Source organism: Abramis brama (assembly GCF_963993115.1).
Source record: "Abramis brama genome assembly, chromosome: 23".
NCBI lineage: Eukaryota > Metazoa > Chordata > Actinopteri > Cypriniformes > Leuciscidae > Abramis > Abramis brama.
In genome coordinates this window covers 4967572-4992895 of record NC_139985.1, presented here as the reverse complement: position 1 = coordinate 4992895, position 25324 = coordinate 4967572, and the positions used below count along the sequence as shown (strand labels likewise).

The following is a 25324-nucleotide window of genomic DNA, read 5'->3' as shown; positions in this document are numbered from 1 at the left end:
ATCAACTTTATGAATAAACAAAATTTTTACTCTGCTCTATTTTTATTTAGAACTTTGGGAAGTCCCAATGAAGAATAATTTGAAATGGACGTTGCATATGCTAAGTTCAACAGGCAAATGAACGCATGCTTTAACACAGACTGTCCAAAGTTTATGTCATAAACCAAGTCATGGTGATTCATTAGATTAAACTAAGACGTTATACTAATAAGGGTATTTATGAGTCAGCAGTTACACAGACAATCTAAGTTATGTGCGGGACACTTTATCTGTATGCTTTAACCTTTGCCCTTGTGCTTTAAACTTATCTGATCATGTAAACTTGAGTTTATAACTTGCTGTAACACTTGCTTTTAAGGAACTTGAAGGAAATTCAAGATTACATAACTCATGTTTCTCAGTATTAATTAAAGGGCTGGTTAACCGCAACATAAAAATTCTTTCATAATTTACACACCATCATGTTGTTCCAAACCTGTATCTGTTTTTAATCTGCATAACATATAAGAAGATATGGTTACACTTCATTTTAAGGTGTCATTGTTACAGTGTAAGTATAAATTACTATTATATATTATTTACAATATTAATTAACTACATGTACTTACTATCGGGTTAGGATTTGGTTGAGGGTTAGTTTCATGCAATTATGCATAATGTACTGTTATTACTATTGTAACTATATGTAACATCAAGGACACTGTAAAATAAAGTGTTAACGAAGATATATTTTTAAAAAAATATATCTGTTTTTTGTCCATACAATGTAAGTCAATGGGCTTCAATTGTGTTTTTAACCTGATGCATTGACTTTCATTGTATGGTAAAAACTTTCTTTAAAATATATTCTTTTGTGTTCCAAAGATTATGAAGTTTGGAATGACATGAATGTAAAACTATGACAGTTTTTTTCTTTTTTGGATGGAAAAAATTTATTCAATTATAATATTTCAACATTGCTTGCAAGGCTATATGGATATTTTCAACTCCCAGGCTGAAACATAGAATCATGTGATAGAAAGAAACGACAGAGAGAAGTTGAAGGTTTTCTCTATTGACTAAACTCGACAATTCACTAAATGAGTGGTTAAACAAAGCTCTGTGTTTATAGGAGTTGCGTCACTGCTGTCAGGTCAAAGGCCATTTGACTTGTCTCTCCGGCTGGTGAAGTCTCCGTTGAAGCACGGATTGCCACTCCAGATCTTTTGAATAACACCTTTGGAGTTCCGGAAGATTGATTCTCTGAGCTTAAAGACATTGAATTTGTTACACTGATCTTCAAGTCAGAAGAAGAGTCCAGTAATTCTTTGAATGCATCTGCAGGCAAGTAAAACTGCCATCATTTTGGCTTCGGATCTGCCATATATTTAAAAGGAATAGAGGAAATATATCTATGAAAAGACAATTAAACAATGATTTCAAGCAATATTTTGATTTCCTCGGAGAGAACTAAACCAATAGCAGTATTTCTGCTCTTTCAGTCATGCGGCAATCATTAACTATTGATGCATTCCAGAGCGTTTTATCTTGACTACTGTACGGTACAATCAGTTGGACATCACTGCGTTCTCAGGCAAAACTACAAGAATGCATAATGATGTGCATTGTATAACCGAACATGGTTTTGAAATGTTTGAACACGGGTCTGAGAAGCTTTGAAAGGGGAAATGTTCGTTAAACGTCCAGATGCTTTCAGTATTTGCAGGAAGACTGAAACTTTCAAGTGAGTAAAAGTATTTTTAAAGATGCAAAGAACCAATTACACTCAAAGTTAGATTGTTGTCAACTCTTGGACACTCCAATATGGTTAACGTGACTACTGAGTCAAACAGTTCTGGACCGAGTGATGTTGAGGGAGTGTTGGTACCTATATTTGACAGCTTTATCCTGGTGACCGGGATAGTGGGACACATCCTGGTTCTCATCATCATCTGTCGTACGATGCGGCGAGGACGTGAAGGAAGAACAGGAGGACTCCAGCAAACAAACGCAAACGGCACAGATGTTCTTCTTCTGTCATTAAGTGTGGCGGACCTTCTCCTACTTTCCTGTCTTCCATATCACACAGTTGCCATTGCAACCCATCACTGGCCATTTGGAAGCTTTATGTGCAAGTCAGTCAGCTTCCTGAGTGCGGTGTGTACAGCCGTGAGCGCCTTTACGCTGGCCGCTTTGGCTTTTGCTCGGTACATCATCGTGGTTCATCAGTCAAAAGCGTATCGATGGCGCAGAGAGGGGCGTTTAACAGTGATTGCAGGTGTACTGTGGATACCAGCTGTTGTCTTGGCATCACCTCAGTTCGCTTGGAGGACAGTGATTTCAGGCTCGGACAACCGTGAAGCTCGTGGGGACCTGGCATGTTTTAATTTCCTTTCTGACAACAGTCAGTTGGCATATGGAGTGTGCCACTTCCTTCTGGCTTTTGCATTTCCGCTGTTGATCATTGTAATAGCCTATGTCAAGATATACCATTTCCTCAAAATCACTAGACGGGATCGCACAACTCAGACTGACCGTTTGGAGCACTACCATGTGCATGTCACCAAGACGTCTGCTCTGTTAGTGCTGGCGTTTGCATTGTGCTGGCTGCCTTCCTATGGCTTGATGTTCGCTCAAATAGTTGAGGATGACAATGCGATTGGTCCTTTACCTTACTTTGGACCTTTTGCTACCTTTGCTCGCATCATGGCAACGTCTTCTACAGTGGCCAACCCCATTCTTTATGTTTTCATGTCTGAGAAATTCAGGAAGGAACTAATGGATCTGGTTCGAGGAGGCTGTGCAAGCAGACCCTCCTAAAGCCATATATGGGATGCCGGAATGATTTATTCCATAAAATATGTTGTTTACATACTTGAATGACTGTGTACTGGCATTAACAATAAGTGTTTTGCTTTTTAAACAAATATGTAGAACATTTCCATGAGTGATGCCACAATGACTAATGGACACTAAGGAATTTTGGACTACCTTTTGAGTTAGCAATGGTTTTCTGGTATTTCAATGGAACAATTTTTTTTGAAAATGTTAAAGAACCAAACAACTGTATAGGATACACTGTACATTCTTTTAATGTTTTGAGAATTAATTTGCAGACTTTTCAAAGGGTTTGTTCATCAAAAGATGGTGTAGTTTGACTTGATTTTAAAAGGAAAGGTTATTTATTGGCATCAATGGTTCCATGAAGAACCATGGAACTAAAAGTTTCTTTACATTGGAAAAACGTTCTTTACACCAAGGCTGCGTCAGAAAGCTTAGGCAGCTGACTTGTTGCTTCGCTGCCCTATCAGGTAATGATTTGCGCTACATTTGAAGGTACCTCAAAAAACTGATTCAAAACAGACTTCTGAGGCAGCATAATGGTTTAAATATCTACAGCAAAATAGAGGTTTGGTGATAACTAAGTAAATATTTAATAACTACAATCCTAAATGTGGAAAACGTTGGTCAAAAACTTACATTTACACAAAACTGACCACCCATTTTTTTTAGCTCAACTGTTACACAATGGAACGCAAAGGATTGTGGATTTTTATCAAAGGCAGTAAAGGATTCATCTATGTTGAATCTAACATTGGATTCAGATGTGTGCCTTCGTATCTTGGAATTCATCATCCGAAGGCAGCATTTTAAAGCTTTCGGACGAAGGCTATAAGGAAGAAAAATGTATATTTTAAGAACTGTACACAAATCGGTCCTTCTATGCAAAAGCCCCATTTTGAACCTTTATTTTTAATTTTGTACTGTGATTAAAAACTGGATTAACCCAAGGAAAGGCTGAAGTGGATTTTAGAAAGAAGCAAATCAAGCTAGTCTTGAATGGACACCAGCTATTTGACTGCTTTTTATTTGTTCACATATATCTTGAGAAAGCAGTGCCACAGACAATGCCATACTCCCTTTGGTCAGTTTTAACAATTACTAGACCAGATGGGATTGAACCATTGAAAAATGTACTGTGCTTAAAACAGACCATCAAAATATATGGGAAAACATTGTTTATCAACTCTTGTCAATGCTACAGCTGAGTAACAGTGAAATTAGAAATCTCGTCCTCCATCACAGCCTGGAACGGTACAAGCCAACATTCTCGAACAGGAGTTGAATGAAGTCTGTAATCGCTGACAGTCTCCCTACAGACACAAGTTTTATTCATAAATTAAATATATAACCATAAAGGGCAACACAGTACATATTTTAAATGAGCTACATGCAGATTTATGGAACTCTGTATGTATTTATCAATTTAATCACTTACAAAGACGTCTTCACCTCCTTGTCAATTATCTTCAGAGTTGGTGTTTGCGATCCTTCAATCTCCTCATATGAAATTTGGGGTTTTCCTTAAAGATCGTCCACACATAGTTTCTTGTCACCAGTGTTGGTTCAATTAAAACAATTTATCCAAAACAATCAATTTAATAACAATAAATAGTTGTTAGCTAACCACTGTACATAATAGACACATTAAGATCACTGACATTCTTATATTCGTATAATTCACATATTTTGTACATGGCTTATCACATACTCTGTAGCCATTACTAACATTAGCCTTTTTTCCATGGTTTCAATCAATAGTCTACTACATTTTTGTCATATGACCTCAGACCCTTGTTTAATTTATAGCAAGTGGTGTCCAGTTGTCATCTTGGGCTGCGTTTAACTTTTTGTATGCCCTTCCCTCACTATCTTCCCTTCATCTCATTCACTTGGATATACAGTACGTCATTGCTTATACATTGCACGAGTTTTATGCACTATTCTATAGGCCTGTAGACTGTTGGTGAAAATATAAAAAAATTACACAAATAACTATAACTGTGTAAAAAACAGTCAGCTTAAGGTAGCTACAATGCGGTTGAAAAAGCTTAGGGAAGTTTGCGAGTGTGTTTCTAAAAGTTGAGTTAAGCACAGCCTTCGGAGTAAGGTTGCACTGCATTATGGGATACAAAGCTCAGCACAGTGTGCTTTCTTGTATATATATACTATATACTTCAGCAATAGTAAGAACAAGCATGCTATTCTGAACAGTCACATTGCTCTTCTGAAATGGTTGACAGATTAAAGGTTATTAATGTGCACCATGATCTACTGTTGCAGCCTTTCTTCAGTATAAGAGCCAAGAGATGAAAAATAATGTTTAGACAGTGATTTGCTTTCTTACCTAAAATGCCTGTCAAGTTGACATCTTTTGGATATTCCCAAACGGCAGGCCACAAAAACATGACCTCATCTTTCTTTTGAAGAAGAATAACAACACCAATATTTCCCATGGTGACGTTCATTTCTTTATCAAGTACAACCAGAGACACACTGTTGATACAGAGCAAATCATGAGTGAATTCTGACTCTATTGTACCTCAATAAAACTGTTGACAAACAGATAAAAGTTAATAAGCAGAAGATTCAGTAAAATACTTGTATATTCCCTTACAAAAAATAAGTATACTTAAGTAAAGTTCAAGTATTTTAAGTATACTTTATATAGTAAGTATACTAATATCAATGTACATGTAGCCTACTAGTTAAGTGTACTATTTCAAAAATACTTGGGACTTAATTTGCCTTTTTTGTATAAAAGTATACATTTAACTATACTTTAAGTGTAACAGTAAACATTTTTCCTACTGCAATTAAACTACAAGTGAACTTATACTGTAAGTAGCCTAGTTAAATACTTGTAGCACATTTTTTAGTTTATGAAAGTAAACTTTGAAGTATACTCTCAATAAACTACTTGTAAGTTTTTCTTAAGAGTACTTAACATCATACTTATAACTTACTATTTATAACTATTCTTTTTCCACTTTAAGTATACTACTATGTTCCTATTTAGGTATTAATTTTTATACTTTATAATACCTTTATACTTTTAATATAGCCTACCTTTAACTGTGCTTTAAGTCTTTACCCGCTAGGTTTTTTTAAAGGTTCCCAACCATTAACATTTTAAACAAAAAACTGAGAAAATCGCGTTATTGTCAAAGACTCCAGATCGGATTGATGATCAAAACATAGATGGAGTAGATCACTTTTAGCGACACCCCAAAGCTTGCACGGTCCTGTAACTCATCATGGGTAGATGTTTCATTCGGTATGGCAGTTTTAATTTATTTGCTTTTTAAAATTTGATGATTGAAACAGTTTAAACATGGATTGCCAGAAAATTCGGTCATTGGTGGGGAAGCATTGAAAGAAGTATGTCCGAATTCACTGTTCTCATTAAATTGTAGGCTAAAAGTACCGGGTGACCTACTTATTCCTGTGAGATTCTTAATTGTGCATACGATGGTTTGTAAAATTATGTGAAAAAAGTATTTAATAGGCTGCTCAATCAAAAGAGTAAACACAACAAGTGAAGTCAAAAGAAGTATACTAATAGCACACTTGAGTAAACTTCTTTTTTGTAAGGGTCGTTTTTGTCATTGACAGTGCATGCTGTGAACCTCTATAGTAGGCCTATACCCCTCTGTATCATGTCGGGTCGGTGTCTGGCCCCACAAAAACTGCACATCATCCTGTCCATTTCGGTAACTGATATACTTTGTGCTTATTGTCAAGTGATGGTTAGTTTTGTAATGAAAAGCAATTTGATGAAATCCATTTTGTTCACTCAAAGATTCTCCATTCATAAAGAACTCTAGGATGCAGAGAAAATATCACTATAAGACCAATAGCCTGTTAAACAGATTCGCATGTAGAACAAACAGCTCATAATGTCTGACCTGAAGCAGAATCATGTAGCAGTTTGAGTTTGTGAGGAACAGGAACGTCAAAACAAAGTGGCTTAGACTGACCAGCAGAAGGCAGCAGGAACCGGTTGCTATTAACTTTTGGAGTGTGAATACCAGGATTATTTTGTAAAATAGGTGTTCACAAAACAAATAAATGAGATTGAAAAATGTTATCTACAGTACCTTGCACTTCAGGGAACTCAGTTGTAAACATTACTTCTACGGCTGGGCCAACTAAAAAAAACAAAGTAAAAAAAAAAAAAAAAAAATGGTGTAAATCCACATACTTCATTCATTACTGTATATTTAGTCTTTGTTTTTAAAGGTGACGTGTAATTGACACCAATCACACACATCATCTATAATAAAAAGCTTGCTACAGTTACAATTAACATTCTTAACAAAGTATGGGTGTCTTTATTATTGATAACCAATAAGAAAGCAAAATTATGATCATGATTTTGTAGCCTACAAAGGCCGTCTATAGTCTACTTATGAGTCTGAGACTAAATAAATGCAAGTAAAAAACATAAAATACTGTAAATTGAAAAACTTACAAGTTGGCGCTGCATAAAAATCATCTGAAAAGTAGGAACATTTTCACATTGTGAGCATGACTGAAATATTTTTCATTTTTAATGCACTCCCATAATTAATCTCCTAGAAAACCGTGAACTGTCAAATCCTCATCTGATTGGTCAATGCAGCATTCCAGTCATGCTAATAACACATGTAATACGCCTATTTCAATGCAATGCATTGCTATGCCAAGCGCTGTATCTTCTATAAGTAATATGCCACTTCATTAAAATAGTTTCCTTTATAACAACCTTTTTTAATAAAATGAATAAGATCACAGCTGAAGGGGTTGTGTTGTGAATCATGACTAACAACCCCCTTTAGCATTTTACATTTATTTTTACATACTAAACACTCTAGTAAATGAAATAAAAATGAAACTGTTTTACTTCAAGAAGAAAAATATTTTAACTTACCATAGACAAAGGAATCATGAAGACTGTACAATTTACCTATGAAATAAAGAACACTAAATAAATAATAGTAATTTAAAAAAAACAACAAATAAAATAAGATTTTTTTTTTAAAATAAAGGAGAAAATAATTTGCCATACCACCGGCCAAGGCTGGAATAAAAAACAAATTCAAGAGGTAAGACATGCTTATATTTAGGACATTTAGGACATATTTGGAGAACAACTATTATGTGTCGATACAGTTCTGACCACACATAAAATCTTTTTACTGTAAGTTCATTGTTTTATAAATTACACAGTACAGCCGCTTCTTCAAAGGAAGGGAAGTTTGCTAATAAAATAATAGTGAGAAAGATGTCACTTTTTAAATCAACATCCTTTTTTTCCCAACAGACAGTGGGATTCCTTAGTCAAAAGGTCAACATAGTTAGTTAATTTCTCAGTTCTTACCAACATCCATTGTTATACCATAAGATCTGTCTTCAGTGGGTGCCTCTCCTCCCTCTTTGGGTTTGTCAGCAACTTCTACTTCATCTTCCTGTGGCTTCGTGACGACCATAGAGGTGAGAGAGGTGACAAACTGGTATTTCAGGGACAGTTTGAGAGCTTCTTTCTTTTCATCCTCTTTCTCCTGTCCTTTAAGAAGCACTCTGTGACAAAAATGCAGAGACAGATCAGTCTGATTCCATATTGCAGGTATAATTCCTCCATCCAGGCATATTTTGGGATATGCTTGGGATAATGAATCTGACACAAGCAATGTTAAGAAGAACTATATGTAAAATGGTGTGTTATTGGCCTCAAACTATATTCTAAAAAGCACAGTTTTAACCTGATCTTTAGGATTATATAGTTAATTTTCACTGTGACAGTTGTTTACATTAGTATGTACTTTATATATGTAAATAAACTTACTGCCTTTCCAGAATTTGCTTCACTGTAAGGTAGGCCCACAGTCTCGGCATGAAATCCTCATTCTCAGGTGGGACATCACTGGGGTCTTTTGCCGTAACAGTTTCATGATACGTCACATTACTGCCTTTCTGCTCAGAAATAAAAATACTAGTGAACATTTTCATCAGGAATGCAGTCATTACCACTTTCATCAATAACTTTCTCTGAAAATAAAGTGACCATTATTACAAACACTTAAACAATTGATCATCAATGATCCAAATATCCAGTATAATGACCTCGGTTGAGACTGTCGATAAAAAACAGCCCACTCAATCCCTACCAATTTGATATATTGTAAAGCACCATGATGATCTTACTGATACTGCAATGACTTCAGTGGTGAAACTCTCCACACTGTTGTCTGTGATTTGTCCCGATACCACAATCTCAGAGCCGTTGAAGTACAGGCTAAAGCTGGTCTTGGTAAGGTTTGTCCCTCCTGTGTATTTAAGTTGAATATCAGTGAGGAGAGGGACGGCAACTTCGTCATAGAAGCCCTACAGTACAAACAGAAATAAAGGGTTTAAATGCATTGAAACACAGAACAGAAAAGCACTGAGGATGAATTCACAGCTGATTCTCTGTCGTTCACCTGCAGCTGTAGATCAGCGTCCGAATCTTCATAAATCCTGCGAGCAACTCCACCATTTTCCAGTGACATCTTTGTCAGGAAGTCAAAGTTAACATCATATCCAAAACCAAGACAATAGAGGGGAAACTTTAGACCAATTGCCTCTTTCACATTGGCCATTATCCTCTCTATGTTAGTTTCACCTGTTAGAGAGGAAGAATAAGTCAGGACATGTTTGAAAATTTTCAAGCATTATACTCATCATTTTTGAGTGACCAGAAAGCAATGGATGCATTGGGCAATTTCATATTTCCTTTCTCTCACTGACAAAGTCAAGAACCAAATTGGTCATGGTAATCCACTGGTCCTACATTTATTTTAATTAGATCTAAAACCTTTTATTAACACATCTTTTATTACACTGAGTAAACTAGTGTTAGGATAAAACACATTAGCTTGTGTTTGTCAGTGAATCTGTGCCTGAAGTGGGATCTCCATCAGTCAGCAGGATCAGGATGGAGGCGGTTCCTTCTCGTGGATGTCGATTGATCATGTCCACTCCTGCTAGAACTGCAGCGTTAATGTCTGTGGCTAAAGGAAGAACAAACATAGTTGTGTCACATTGAGGTACAACTTTCTAACTCCACATTTAGAGTAAAGGAACTCACCTCCTCTTTCTGTGATCTCCTTCACAAAAGATTTTGCAGTCTCCAGGTTTCCCTTGGTAGCTTTCAGGAGTTCATTCTTCCATGTTTTAATTTCACTGTCGAAGGTGATCAATCCAAAGTGGTCATCCTCATCAAGATCACTTAAAATCTTTAGCAGTGCCAAACGAGTCTAAAGAAACACTTTCTTTAAGTTATTCTCCACAATGATTTCAATACATAAATCCTTGTTATTTTAACATATAAATGCACAATGCTGCAAGATCCTTCAAAAATGTCCTTCAAGGGTTTTGCCATAAAAAATGCATTGCTTGTTATTTCCTTTTAATTGATTTGGCTGAACTTGACGTTGACATTTACCTGATGTATTTTTCTGCCGCTCATAGAACTGCTCCGGTCAATGATAAAAACCACATTTTTGGGAATACGTGGAACATCAGAGGGTGCAAAGTAGTGGACAAAATAGCCATTTGATACCTGAGAGAAAACAAAAGTACATTCTGAATATCATTCATGTCTTTCAAAATCCTTTGGCAAATTTATTTTACTGTCGTAAAGTGTGTTATTGAAAAATGTACCATGACTTCTCCTTGATGATTTGGTCTCTCGACATCGTATGTTATAAGCAGGTCACCATTCAGTCCATTTTCTCCACAGCTTTTACACTTGGTCTGTTGTTCTCGAGTGGGGTAGAAGGTCACCCATGCCTGAAATGATCAGTTTGGTCATCTGGTAACTTTGTTTTAAGTGTAGTATGATGAGAACATTTAAGCTGAGTGATTTACCCCTCATTTTAAGCTCTTACGTCTTTGTCTGCTCTGGTGGTTTTGATGGCATTGGCCAGATCATCTGTGCTCAAATCTCCTTTCACCTCCAAGAAGGAAATTCCTGGTTTCTCTTGTATGTGTACATCCATCTAAAGTGAGTAAAAGAAATATGATCTTTCTATCCAGCTTAATTGATTATCTAATTCCCTCTTTGTTTGTTCTCCTACCTTGAAGTCCGCCACCGGCTGCATTGGTTGGGCATTGATGAGTAGCTCATATTTGCCAAGGCGACGCTTTAGCAGTTCTTCATAAGTCAACTCAAAAGTCACTTTACTGAGAGCAGCCACCGTCACTGAAGTTTTAAAGTCTTCTAAAGTCCTTCCAACAGATCTGAAATAGAAATGAATCCCAGCATATTACTAAACATGCTATAAAAACACATTTCATGGACCTATTTATTTTTAATGTCCAGTACTTGATCAGTCCAGCACTTTCTCCTCGAGATACTGCTCGACTGTACTGTTGCTGAGCTTCCTGCTTTTCCTTCACAACACCATCATATATCTTCCCCTCTATGGTCCTATGGAGAAAAGACAAGCCTCACACACATTAAACAGACTTCAAAATTAGCTTGCTAATTTCAGAGATTTTTATGTTTAAGAGGATTGAATTTCCCTACATTCTGAATTTGCTGATGAAGGCATTCTTGGGTATCTTGACCTCAAACTGGATCTCTTGAGATTCATTCACTGTGTTCGCCACACGGCTTGTGATGACGGTTGTTGCGTAGCGACTGGTGACCGTGGAGTTAATGTAGAAGCTGTATATATCCACATTTTGTTTCTGTTGAGACATCAGAAGGTAGCCTACTCTTAAAATATGTTTATTTAGTATGTGGTATTCTGGGAAAATTGAGGTAGCCTATTTCCTAATATTTGCCATGTCAATGCTGAATGTCGCATTATCACCCATACACAGGTAAGATGCTAATCATTTTAACTTAAATACATTTTTCATGTGCATGTATTAAATTATTTATTTAGCTGTATACGGATCCACTAAGGGGACATGGTGGTGGTGGAAAAAAATATGAGATGAGAGGAAAAATAATAGCCTAACTCAATGCTTTTGAGCTCCCCCAAGAAAAAGTTTCAGGGGCTTCGTAGTGATATATGCTGGTCATACTATACACTGAAACTGAAACACTGATCGTATAAATTTTTGGCGACTGGCGTCTCAAAAACTCATGCGTGAGACGCAACGGACAAACGCTGAGTATAGTGTATATTTACCTAGAAGACAGTTAAAAAGCAGCATAGTGGAACACAAAAACACTTTCTGTGTGAACAGCTGTGGTGCACATTTGCACTCCTTTTTGCGTGGGATTGCTCAAACATAAGCTACTGCTCGTAAATGAGAAAAGGCCTTTGGACTGAAAGAAAATACGAAAATACTGTTTGACTGAACGGTAGGTCAATCACATCTTACCACAAATTAAACATAAAAAATGTAAACAAATATATGGTTCACCTAGATCTTCATCTCAAAGGTAGGTATTTAATCAGTTTAAAGCCTAACATATAAAATAATAGTCTGAAAAATCTCTTTTTTTACTGAACCTAGACAAAACATGAGAAAAGTATTAGAAAGCATGCATATGTGTTTTGTGTTTTGTATCATATATTTAATACAGGGTTTTTATGGCCCATATGGAAATAAAACACACAATCAACTTTATTCAGACAACCGAACTGATTAGAAAATATGCAGTTTGGTGCAGATGTCAATATTATTTTTGTCCAAAATGATGAAGTTCCAATGTAATGTAGGCTAAATCAATCTTTATAACAGTATAGTACCTACATGAAATGCATATAAATATCAGTTGTCAGTTGTCACTGCTCATATCTCCCAATAATATGTCTTAGATAATATTTAAATGCTTAGTTTTATGATCAAATGTTTGTAGTTTTAATTGTGGGGCAAAATAAATAAATAATGCAGAGCAATACAATGAATATTGAGAGATGTACAAATAAACAATACTCAAAAGCCTGTTGTATTTTATACATTTTAACATCATTTTTCTAATAAATAATATATTGATAAACAAGAAAGCCTACGTTTCTTCCGTCCAATAAATGTTCGTCTTGAAAGATTAATATCAATATAAAAGTTATGCTTAAGCTTACTCTCATTAATGAGTTCACAGCTAAAAGACACGAGTACCACAATTTTATAATTAAACTAAAAGGCCTTGTACTTGTTAAAAGGGTATAAGCTATCAATCGCAGAGCAGTAGTAAGTAGATTATGCAGATTTTCTAGCAAAGTTTTGATCATGTTGATAATTTATAGGCTTAGAAATTTATTGGCTTTATAGGGTTAACTTTGCCTTTATCTGATTTTGTACCCCAAAGACATACATTGCCTTAGATGTTAATTGCTCACATCTTGAGCGTTAACCCTCACCTTCTTTACAGGTTGTGAACTGGCTGAGATGAGAAAGACGCCCAAGAGAATCAGTCTGAGATCTGCTCGATCCATCATGACCTGCTCAGAAAACAGACCTCGAAACACACACTGCCTTTAAACTCCTGTCCACATCATGCGATTGGCTATTATTGACCGGATGAAGAACCCTCCCCCACTATTTGTAATCAGAGTCTCTTGAACCCTTCATAAGGGCAAAACTTGGACGTGGGTTCGACATTTGTGTGCACTTAAAAGTCCCATTAATGTGAAGTAACAATGAACAAAACCGGCCTGATTCTCTGTGGCTTCCTGGGTACTTGTCACAGTTTTACCCTAATTAAGAAGGTAAGATATAGAATAACATGTAAGGATATAAATCATTGTGCTTGTTTTAAAACTTTTATGAGTAGCATATAGATACTGTTAATCTTTTTTCTTCTATCAGCATTTGAAAAGTTTCGTTTACCTGTTTAGTTATACTGTTAAGTATTTAGAATTTTCCCACAATAGGTTCTCAGTTATTGTGAATACAGAGGCTATTTTTATTGTTCAACATTTTTTGTTTTTAACTTTCAAGAGTTCCGCAAGAGAACTTCCTCTTTTTTTTTCAACTTCTCTTTTGAATAGAGTGTAATCTGAGAATTTTTTATGCTGTAAATGTTAAGATGCAGTGTTATGGAGTAATATTGATTTATTTGCAAAAAATAAATAAATAAATAATACCCTCCCTATACAATGACAAATAAATGTAAATATCACTCGATACACGAGAGGCGATGAAAAGGGCAAATTCTTTCACACTTTCATGATTTCACACAAAAACACATAAACTGTGTATTATAATCTCTGAGGCACAATTGTTGTGTTATAAGCATCAAATTACCTCGGCTCTTTGAGAGACATTTAATGAATGTGACGGGGCAGGTCTGAGAAATGCCACCTTTTTCAAGGTAGAGATAAAAAATGGGTGAGAATGCTAACTAACTTGTTTATTCAGATTTTTTTTTTTTTTAGCTTAAAGACTTGAAACATTTCTACAACAGTACACATAAGCAGTCAGGTTGATTCAGTCACATTAAATCATGTAATTTGATTTCAATAAAACAGCTTTAGATGTGCAAAAAGCTACTTTTATGTAGATTTTTACCTACAGGTCAACACATGAAACATGTGACAACTTGCCCCAATCTGACAGTTGCTCTTGTATTGAGGTATCCCCAGTCTCCCCTAAAGGAATTCAGCTTCAGGGATGGGTGTTTTTGGGGTGTTGCTGGTGATAGCTTTATAAACATGAGCCTTATTATGCCAGAATGAAGCATCTGGATGAACTCACTATATGTTGCTCCCTGTTTTGGGTGTTTGCTGTCAGTTATTAACAGTGACTCTTAAATCCAGGCGCGTTATTAACCAGTTGCCAAGATACGTGAAACAGAGCTGCTAAACAAATTCACTTGGTTACAGAGAATGCGCCAGATGGAACTTTGCACCTGGCAGTTTCCTGGTTATAGTTTTACAAGGCTGTAAATATACAAGATCATTTTTCACATCTAGTACTGCGGCCCTGTTAATTATGACCACACAAACATCTTGTTATACTGACGTTTTCTTCCACAAAGCAAATTTGCATGTGTGTGTGTGTGTGTGTTTTTTGATTTTTAGCTGGGAGGGGTGTGTCTTTCATGTACACTCAAAGTTCACTCACACATTCTCCTTTAATGAATGTGTGTCAATGGAAGCGAAGTCATGTGAGGCGTCATAATACATCGAAGTGCTTCAAAAACATGAATTAAAATTAAGACTTCTGGGAAGTAAGTAACATTTTGCATTGGTTTTTTGGGGGTTTTTTGTGAGCATTTTTTTCCTAATGTCATATTTGATCTTTTATTGTCATTTTTACCATAAGCAATCAATATCATCCTAGTATCAACATACCATAACCAAAAAATATTATGTATTTTAAAACTCAGTTATGTGATATAATTATATACCAGTGGTGGCATTAATAGTACGTAAACAATCAAAAATAATTGATAAAAATGCTCAATTGTCTCACTTAAAAATACATGAGGGTCAATGAAAAGTAAGGATGTCGGAGATGATAAAAATCATTTTAAAATCTAGTTTAAAACTAGATTATTTTTATACTCACACAAAGAAAATAGACTGAATGTTTGATATCAAGTGATACTACTTTCCTTGCACTTTTACATTAAAATGTAACAAAAGTCAATTTTGACAAAACATGCCTTTTCATAAAAAGTTGTAAAAATGTCATCTACAAACAAATGTTGCCGTGGCTTTTTTTTTTTCAGAACTAAAATGTTCTGCTCATTTTTTGTGTGTCATTTTTGCTTATTAATGACGTTTAATGAGGTGGTGTTTTTGGTGATTTAGATGTAGTTCATTATAGGCTATTAACTAAGTTGTTCCACTAAGTTGTCTTAAAGTTGAATCGTAGCTATGTCCAATTTTATTTAAATTATTTGAAACCTAACATACTCCTTTTCATAAAATGTTTAGCTTGAAAGCTGTTTCTGTGCTATCTTTAACATAAATGTCATTATTTCGATGTTCTAAATATGACATAAGAGTCCAAATACGTTTATGGGCAACTTAATGGAGTTACAATAAATGAGAACAATACGCATTGCCCTTTAAAATGTATCGGGAATCCAGACATTCCAAGAAGCAAACATGATTCATAAACACCCACGATATCTGGTAATCTGTCATTCACAGAGACACACCTGGGCATGCTGGAACCAGGTGACTTCTTAGCGAACACACTTTTAGCGAACTTCTTAGCGAACACGCTCTTTAAGGACCTGTGGCCGGTTGAATAAACTGCAGCTGGCCCCAGAGGCTCAAATCGTATAACAGGAGCTGAAGACTTTAAATGAAGGAATAATGTATCTGATCGTTTTCTGTCGTCTTTCAGATAACCGGGACAATATGCTGCGTAACTGCGCGCTCTCGCGCTTCCTGCACGAGGAGACTCGAGTACTGGACGGATGATTCGGACTGTGTAACCGAACCGGTCAGAACTATGGTCCTCTGGGGTCCCTTAAAGCCTCATAGAGACTACATAGCGAAGGATATAATCTATGGGATTTTGTTCTTAACCAGTTTCGGTTAAGCGTCTGTTGGATACCAGAGTGAAACTGTTGCGCAATGGAGTTGAAGTGGTGGAGAGTTCAACTGCTCCTATTGGCCAGCGCCTGTGTGTGTTCACTGGAACGAGTCGAACACAAACCAGAAAACAGCGTCATCTGTCCTCAGGTTGATGAATCATTTACTGAACAAGTTTGCTTTTATTAATTGCTTGTATTCATTTAAATATAAAATATTATAAATATAAAATATCTACATCATGGTGACCAGTTCACAAAATATATTATAACAGTACATAGAAGTAAAAATGTAAAATTCTAAGTATGAGCAACTTGACCCTACTAAAACTTTATAATAAATATTTTATTTTATATTTAAGTAAATATTAAGTAAAAATTGTCAGGAATATTGAACATTGTAAAAGTAAACTGAATTTACAGAAAATTCTGATATATTATATATTTGTAAAACAGCACGTGGGGGGGGGGGGGGGGGGGAGGGGGGGGGGGGTGGGGGTGGGGGGGTAATTCTAGTAAATTAAATTCCTCAATTAAATTTACATAACTAGATTTTTTCTTCCGCCATGTTTTAGAGATTGATAATTCCAGAATTCTTTTTGAAATACAGATAATAATTTTGTTTTAAGGCACATCTATTTATGAATATGTGCATCTTATATTATTAAATGTTATATTGTTTATAGATTTTTACATTTTGAGCCAATACATGTCAAACAGCATTAATTCAAATGCTAATACAAAGATTATTAGAAGATACAGGCAAGCAAGATATTGATCAGATTATAACCCAAGTTTGTGTTTTTAGGCTCTTTCAAACTGCAGTGTGAGATATACAAAACCTCTCGCAGTTCATGATGTGGACTGTGGTCGTGCGTTTGTGTGTTCTCTGGACGTGACGCCAAAATTGTGCTGTCATGGGAAGGATTGTACACCATGCTTGTGGAGCAACATCTCTTTGAGTATTTCTCCAGATCCTGAGGATGAAGAGGGCAGCAATATTGAGGGATCAGAATATGAAGATGAAAACAGTGGTAAGTCCTTATAGTAGCAGCATATTACAGTTGTTGGTCTAATGTAGGACACAAACATATGGTTTACATAATCACAAACTTTTCTAATTTCAGGAGAATTGGATTCAGGATGCATTTCCACACCAAACAACACACCAGAAGGTCGAAGGGTAAGCTTTTGTTCATTCATAACAACATTTTCAATTTTATTTTGAAAAAAGAATCTGTCCACACTTGATTTCATCTTTAATTAAAACCTTTAACGCCTCGCTCATTTTAACAGAAGGAACACTCTCTCTGTGAATACCCATATCAAGGTAGGCCAAGTGAACCTCAAAATATCTTTTAGTCCTTCATTTTATTTATCATTGCTAATGGATTTACATTTTCTCACACAGTATGCTTTTGTTGAAAGACTTTAAGTTTGCCGTGTAGTGCATTGATAAAGCTTGACTCTTTGTCTTCTCTTCATGTAGTTGCGATATGCTACATCTCAGCAGAAAGGCAGCAAGAGCGCTGCAAGAGATTAGACTTCACAATGACTTCTGCTGCAACCCACAAACTTCTCAATGTGAGTGTCTGTCACCTCTGTTCATTTCATCCTCAGCCGATTCACATATTGCTCTCCTCTGTGGGCTGATCTGTGAGGCTGGATTGCTTGTACACTGTACATTTTTCAAAAAGCAAAAGTATTACAAATTCTCAGTAAATAAATAAGTTTGAGTAACTTGACCGAATTATTTATTTGTAATAGTAATGATGACAGTGTAGTATTTGAAATTTTAAAATTAATAGTTTATTTTATAATTAAATAAATATTTCTAGCAGGCCTGGCAAGTTCAAATTGTCAGGTGTATTGTACATTGTAAAAGTAAACAGTGAACAAATGCAGAATTTCCGGAAAATCCTGATTCAAGCAGTGGTGAAGAAAATCTTTGCATAAAATGGTGACTTGATTTTAATCTCAGTGTTTAATTTTGTGTCACGCAGCTGATTCTGGTGGAGTATGATGATGTTGACTTTGGCAGAAGCATGACGATCAGGGTTGTGTCGTCCCCTCAGTCACGAGAAGTTCGTATCCCTGCATTAAAAGAAGGTAGCAGTTGCTTTTACTCACTCTATATACACATACACGACTACCGGTCCAAGGTTTGGAATAATAATTCGTTTTTTTACATGTTCACCAAGGCTGCATGTTGAACACAGTAATATGTGTTTTTACAAACACACTGTAAAAAGTGAATCACAGGAATAAATTACAATAAAATTGTGAAATATTTTTTATTACAATTTTAGATTTGCCATTACAGGAATAAATTACAATAAAATAATATAACCATTTTTTTTATTTATTTTAGATCATAATAACATTTCACAATATTACATAGCCTTGTTATTTAAACTATTTATTTATGCTGAAGGGCACATGCAAGTATCAATGATGTTTTCATTTACCAATCAGTAACATGTCAGCATGTTTCGTTCAAAATTTCTGTTTAAAAACAAATTATGAAGGTGACCATTAATATGTTTTTTTCTCTTGGCAGTATGTTCCTCACACCTCAAAGACATAAAGCAGTGTAAAGGTATGTTTGGATTCATTGTGTTGCTTAATCTCTATGACTTTAAAATAGCTTCCCCTATTTAAGTCCATACTAAAATGTATTTCAAACAGTACTCCTAAATTGCTAAAAATGGCATTAAGGAATAATTGAATAGGTTCTACAATGGCTATTGTCAGGGCTCTGTCACCTCGGTCTAGTGCGTTTCTTGGTTTTGTGACAGAGCCCTGGCACTCCTGTATTCTCCTGTCTTTGTCTGCGTGTCTCGTTGTGTTTCTGTCTTGTGCTGTGTCACACGCAGCTAGTTGTGTTTCTCACTGGCTGCGTGCGTTCATGTTATCTTTTTTTGTGTGAACACACGTCTTATGAGTGTCTTTCATTAGCTGCATGTTCGTGTCTTGTTCTGTGTAAGCTCATGGCTAGCGATTGGTTATTGTTGGTCATGTGCTTGTGTGTGATTTCATGTTTGATGTGAGCACATAGCTTGTCTCGTTATGCTTCCCTGTGCCATGTGTTCTCTTGTCCATTGTCTGACCCTGCCCATCTTATTATCTGATTATTGGTTCAGTTTCCCCACCTGTCCTCCCTCATTACCTGTCTTGTTTGCTGTCCTATTTATTCCCCTTGTGTTTGCTGTCCTGTGCCAGATTGTTGTCGCACGCTGTTGTTACCCTGCCTGTCTGATGATTCCTGTCGTGTGTGTTTCCTGCCTAGTAAAGTCTAGTCTGTAGTGTTTTCCCCCATGGGATAGTTTCTGTTTGTGTTTTGTTTTACTTTAATAAAGCCCATATTCCTCTGCATCCTTGAGTCCTCACTTCAACCCTCCCACATTTCACTTAATACTCCATGTTTGGCTGATAATTTTTAGGTCCCAAGATCATCATTGAGAGACATGAGGGTGTGGTTAAGGTTCTGGTAGTCAATAACAAATCGTCTAAACCCACATTTATGTGTGTGAAACGTGGAAGAAAAGGCAAATGCTGGGTCAGTTAATTTTCACGTTACTTCTGTGCGAATAATGTCTGAAGGCTCATTGCACTTAATATATGCAAACCGGTTTGTTCTTTTCATCACCTGCCTTTTCTTTTCCTCTCAGCTCTTGGAAAATAACATCATTCCAGTGGAGTCAATCACTGACTGCATGTGTTTCCAGGTACTTTTCAAACATGCACACACTCAAAACAATGCCTGCTAAAACTAGTGTTGTAGTCAAGACCAAAACCAATGTGTGTTGAGACTAAGAAAAGAACAAGACTTTGAGGGGTTGAGACCAATAGAAGACAGAGTCAAGACCAATGTGTGTTGAGACCAAGAAAAGAACAAGACTTTGAGGGGTTGAGACCAATAGAAGACAGAGTCAAGACCAATGTGTGTTGAGACCAAGAAAAGACCCAAGACTTTAAGGGGTTGAGACCAGACCAATACAAGACCAAGGCAGGACGAGACCGAGTAAAGACCAAGACCAGACCCGCATTTCAAGCAGGACATTTTACATCCAATCACATTAGTGATGTTAACAAATAAATCAGAAAATGCACTGGCAACTTAGTGCGGTCTTGACCCTCTTAAAATCTCTCTTAGTCTGACGAAACAAGAAAGAGTACAAATGTGGACGAGACCGAGACAAGACCAAGATCCCCAGAAAGACCGTTCTTGAGTACTACAACACTAGCTAAAACACATTTGTACATTATTTTAACATGCCCCTTGTCTGTGCATACACTTTAGGCTTGGAAAGAAGATCTGAATAAAGCTCGTTCAGAATACTGTCCCTTTGAAAACGAAACAGGTAAAACCACAACAAAATTCCACAAATGGCCCCATGACTTTTCTAGTTGTTAGGGATTTTCTGGATAAGGATTAATAAAAGTATATATTTAAAATATACTGATATAAATATAATATTTTTATATATTAAGGTTAAGGATTAATAAAAAATATATTTTCAAAACACATTTATATTTTGTAAAATTATATATTTTTTTAATGTTTTTTTTCCCCTTCTACCTGATAAAATGTTTTATAGCTTGGCATAACTAGAAAATAAATCATTAAAATACATGACTTTTCCATGTCTAGAAACCACAAATTTAAAATTAGACCTCATACTGTATGGGTTCTCAAGACAGTGGGAACCCTGGTTCTTTAAAAAGACAAACAGTTGTTGTGGGTCTGAATTAAAATAAGAAGTTGCTTTGGCTTATTTTAATGTTTGTTATATCTTATATTGTAAATCAATTTAAGTCATCTTGAGGCAAGAAAAGCCCCTTTGCTGAAACCCCATACTCATCTAAGATCTACGGTTTTCTTGAAAATAAAAGCTAAAATTAATGTCTTAGATCTGGAGGATGTTCAATGACATTCTGTCTACCTACAATGTTTTTCTCCGGCAGAATTTAAGGCCAATGTCCTGAGAAGCATGTCAGTGTCTGTGGCCCACATCAAGGCAAATGATGATGAGCCGGTGATGAGCTGGAATTTAACGGTACCCTGCAGGATAAGTGCTGAGCTGTGGCCGTGTCAGCTCGAGGCTGATGGACAATGCAGAGAAATTAAAGGAATCAAACAGCAGCACTTGAAGGATTGGGAGGAAAACAGCACAATGCTATGGGTAAATATATGGGAATATGTCAAATTTGACATGAATGGAATGAGTGCAACAGTCGGTTACCTCCATTCATTTTCTTCATTGGGAAGTCAATTTTTAACAATAACTTAAAAACCTTTAAAGACAACTTTGCTGTGAGCTACAAGGTTGTTAATCGATGATATTTGCTTCTGTTGAACCTGTCAGGCCATATTATTTTTTCGTATAAAATTGAACAGCAAAATCGATAGTGTAAACTATATTACCCATGATGCTGTACAGAAAATTCCACCAGTTAGTGAGAAAAAAAACAGCTCTAGCTCCACCTATTCCCATGAAGCACCGCAAATGATGTAATCGAGTCAATCTTTTATAATAATAATAATAAAATAAAGTGTTACCTATTTTTTGTGTAATAATAAGTAACAAACTATTTTTTATTATCTAAATTTGAAAGAATGCAAATTAGATGCATTTTCACTAGTGATCTCAGACTTTTGGACTTTTGAAGCTGAATGACAGGTACACAACAATACAATATGTTAAATAGGCCGTAGTTCTATCTTGTTTGGTTTCATTTTCATTTATGTGAAATTGAATATTACATCTACTCTCAGACTGAGGTCAAAGTCAATAATTGTTTTTCCGTCTGGTTAAAAAGTGGTATGCTATAATGCTATATTTGCTCTGCAGGCATCCGGTAATTTTGTGAATATCACGTCTCGGAATCACCTGCAGCTCTGTGTGAAGGTATGATATCATCTCCCTTTTTAATTTCCTTAGTTTGACCTCCTTTTAGTGCAAACAGACCATGAACATGGTAAACATTATTCATTGTTTGTGTGTTTGTCTGCAGGTTAAAGCTGATGGAAAGATTATGCTGTACTGTCAACATCGATGTAAGTTTATATAAGAAAAAACCTATATCCTGTTTAATTAAAGCTGCCATTCATTGTCATTTAATCGTGGTGTTAAAACCAATATTTGCTGTACTGAATATATCACAGATGTTATCAGTTGTTTCATGGCGTATGTTGTTTTAGTGGAACGACAGTACTGGAGCCTTCTTGTTCTTCTACCGCTGATCCTTGTTTGTCTGACTATTTTTGGAGTACTTCTTCTGGTGAACAAACTGAAATGTAAGTCTTTACAGTCTACAGCATCTCTGTTTATATAGTAAGACGTTTTCCTCTCAGCAACAAAGAAACTATGACACAATGTATAGAATGACTTTTATTACAATTATTATTATTATACTGTATATATATTAATTTATTTGTGTATATTAATAATGTATTTGTGATGTTCTTTTTTTGTTTTGTTTTTTATACAAATCTGTCATATATTCACCATGATATATATATATATATATATATATATATTAATAGATCGCCACTATTTTAACGACTTGTCACCCTGATGTCGAGATATTGCCAGTGGCTATTAAAAAAATCCATTGGCCAATATATAAACTCAGTTACTTTATATATGTCGTTGTGTCAATGATTATAAAGTAAATTCAGCATTTTTATGCTAGATAACTACTGTTCTGCCAAAGTACAACTGATCAGAAACTTTATATTACTGAGCCCAGAAGATTTGAAGAGACAGTTGTGGTTTTTGTTGAGATTTTTGAGATGTTGACCGGACAGACTCTGTGTCCGTTTTGCATTTGTCTCTCTGCTCTGAATGGCTCTATTCATGTGTCTCTGTCAGCGGCACATATTTTTGTGCTGATCTGTGTAGAACATATTTATTCCATCTCAGCATGCTCTTTGTCTGTCTCTTCTCCTCCTTCTTCATGTCTCATTTTCTGTTCTTTCATCCATCTTGGCCTTTTCTGTGTCTTACACTGCTTTACTTTCTTTCAATGGTTTCAAACATGTTTTTGTCTGATGAGATTAAACATTCTTGTATGTCTCTCTCACAGTGTCTCGTAGCGAATGGGACAGATGTCATTCTCAAGGTAAGCTGTTTATGCATGTCTATGTCTGTAAGAAGTGCACGTCCTGATTTTGCCGAGTTACACGTGTTCCTGGGTCAACATATTTTGTTGATCCTGGAACAACATTCCTGTCAGAAAATGTAGTCCTAACCCCTAAATCTAACCCTCTCATAAGTTATCCCTAAAATCAGATGGAAATTATGGTGAATAACACTGATGTAGAAGCACCAAACCCTGGTTGTGCCTAAACTGGACATAAAGTGTAAACTTGTCCCTCAAATCTGATTGGTTGATCAGAATGTTGTTCCTGGATCAACATCTTTGTTGATCCAGGAACAACATTCTGATCAACCAATCAGACATGTTGTACTTGGTGAAATCAGGTTCTATGCTTTCAAGCATAGGGAAAGTTCTGCAAAAAAAATGAAAAATAAAATTATTTTTCTTTATTTACTTACTTAATTTACCTCTTCTCTCTCTAGATATGAAGGGACAGGTGTTGTTGCTCCATTCCTCAGCCACCGACCCACAGTTGTTGTGTAGGCTGGGCCTGTTGCTTTCTGAGCTGGGTTTCGGAGTATTTCTCGACCTGTGGAACCAAACAGAGCTTGGTTCTCTCGGGCCGGCAGCGTGGCTCCACTCCAAGCTTGATCACATCCAGAAACACGGAGGCAAAGCCCTTCTTTTGCTTTGTCCATCCACACTACAGAGAGCCGAGTGCTACTGGAACATTGCAGTGGAAAAACAAAGCAATCCTGCCACATACTCCTCAGATACGCTGGCTTCGGCCCTGGCCTGCATTTTAGCTGACCGCCAGAAGGGCGGCGCTGCTCAGCGGTTCGTCCTTGTGCAGTTAGACTGTCACGAACTTTTCATTAAAGAGGAGCTGCCAGTGTTGTTCAGGGGCCTGCCGCTCTATAAACTGCCCTCACAGTCTCAGGGATTACTTATGGAGCTGTGTTTGGAGAGCCCAAATAATGTGTGCGAGAAGTTGAAGAAGATGTGGTGGATAAAAAGGGCACGAAGGAAGCTGGCCAAAGGAGTGCAGAACATTTCTAATAGGACGAGGGCGAGGACTGAAACCATGCTCACTCAAAGTGATACACTCAGCCTAGACACGGAAGACACTGAGGAAAGAGTTTTTCTCAAAAATGAACAGCACTGACATGTCATGTATTCTCTCTCATCACAGCAGAACATTGTTTTTAAAATGTCTGTCACTATGGACTATGGACAGACTACATACAAGTACCAGAAGGTACCATGGTAATAGCACGTCCTTTAAAACATGGTATTGTCATGTTTTTCTGTGCGTATGGAAATGCTAAAGATTTTTAGACATGTGCCATAGTACCATCACATCATGAAGTAGCCTACCTTGGAGTACTATATGATATGGTATAGATATTGTATTTAGGCTTACAATACCTGGATATAACCTCAGAGGATTGCTTAAGAAGGAAGTCTGCATGTCCATGTGCACATGAGGACATTTCAAAGTACAGAGACGCTACAGGAAGTAAATGAAGAAATTAAATGGATACACTGCAAATTAAAAGAGATCACTATATTATGCCTACATAGGCTATTCTATAGAATATGTAGCCTATAATTCCTACTCATATATTTTTATATTTGGAAAGACGTTACCTCTATATTGTTACCTTTTCATCTAACATGGTGTTTGTAAATAATTCACTGGATTTTGCCAAATATATATATTTAGGCTACATAAATTTCAAATGTAAACATGGCTTATTTTGTTAACTGAAAGTTTGTAATGTCATGCATTTGAAATGCTCTAGTTGTACTCAATTATACGGTTTTTTGGCGCTTTTAGTGTTCTGTCATGGGCTGACTTGAGTGGAATTGAATAAATGAAAAACTAGCTAGACTTCTCTGGTCTCACAGCCTGGTCTGTTT

General features: G+C 36.2%; 3 protein-coding genes across 5 annotated transcripts; 2 read left to right on the top strand and 1 right to left on the bottom strand.

Moving 5' to 3' along the window:
• The first annotated feature begins 1138 nt into the window (after positions 1–1138).
• Positions 1139–3768, top strand: LOC311074009 (galanin receptor type 1). 2 transcript variants are annotated; one of them, XM_084100213.1, is made up of 2 exons: positions 1139–1723; positions 1881–3768. In XM_084100213.1, exons 1-2 carry the CDS (start codon positions 1668–1670, stop codon positions 2797–2799), a joined length of 975 nt encoding a protein of 324 aa, XP_083956339.1. In that variant the 5' UTR covers positions 1139–1667; the 3' UTR covers positions 2800–3768. The 2 variants fall into 2 exon arrangements, with proteins under 2 accessions (XP_083956339.1, XP_083956338.1); XM_084100212.1 differs by having other exon boundaries at positions 1666–3762.
• A 47-nt stretch (positions 3769–3815) lies between these two features.
• On the bottom strand, positions 3816–13322 carry LOC311074007 (inter-alpha-trypsin inhibitor heavy chain H3-like). Its single transcript, XM_084100209.1, has 22 exons — positions 13164–13322; positions 11372–11535; positions 11168–11272; positions 10920–11082; positions 10731–10841; positions 10504–10632; positions 10286–10402; positions 9929–10097; positions 9741–9851; positions 9282–9463; positions 9007–9186; positions 8648–8775; positions 8183–8382; positions 7871–7882; positions 7733–7768; positions 7295–7318; positions 6921–6971; positions 6729–6833; positions 6469–6643; positions 5168–5316; positions 4259–4343; positions 3816–4133 (listed from the first exon to the last, which is right to left on the bottom strand). The coding sequence occupies exons 1-22, from the start codon at positions 13239–13241 to the stop codon at positions 4019–4021; spliced, it is 2589 nt and encodes an 862-aa protein (XP_083956335.1). The 5' UTR covers positions 13242–13322; the 3' UTR covers positions 3816–4018.
• Positions 13323–13373: 51 nt separating this feature from the next.
• On the top strand, positions 13374–25295 carry il17rc (interleukin 17 receptor C). 2 transcript variants are annotated; one of them, XM_084100210.1, is made up of 18 exons: positions 13385–13511; positions 14826–14974; positions 16105–16445; positions 17103–17328; positions 17422–17477; positions 17591–17624; positions 17784–17878; positions 18298–18403; positions 18855–18893; positions 19738–19853; positions 19966–20022; positions 20598–20658; positions 21263–21480; positions 22150–22206; positions 22313–22355; positions 22500–22595; positions 23387–23422; positions 23884–25295. In XM_084100210.1, exons 3-18 carry the CDS (start codon positions 16338–16340, stop codon positions 24564–24566), a joined length of 2031 nt encoding a protein of 676 aa, XP_083956336.1. In that variant the 5' UTR covers positions 13385–13511; positions 14826–14974; positions 16105–16337; the 3' UTR covers positions 24567–25295. The 2 variants fall into 2 exon arrangements, with proteins under 2 accessions (XP_083956337.1, XP_083956336.1); XM_084100211.1 differs by lacking the exon at positions 14826–14974 and having other exon boundaries at positions 13374–13511.
• Positions 25296–25324: the final 29 nt, after the last annotated feature.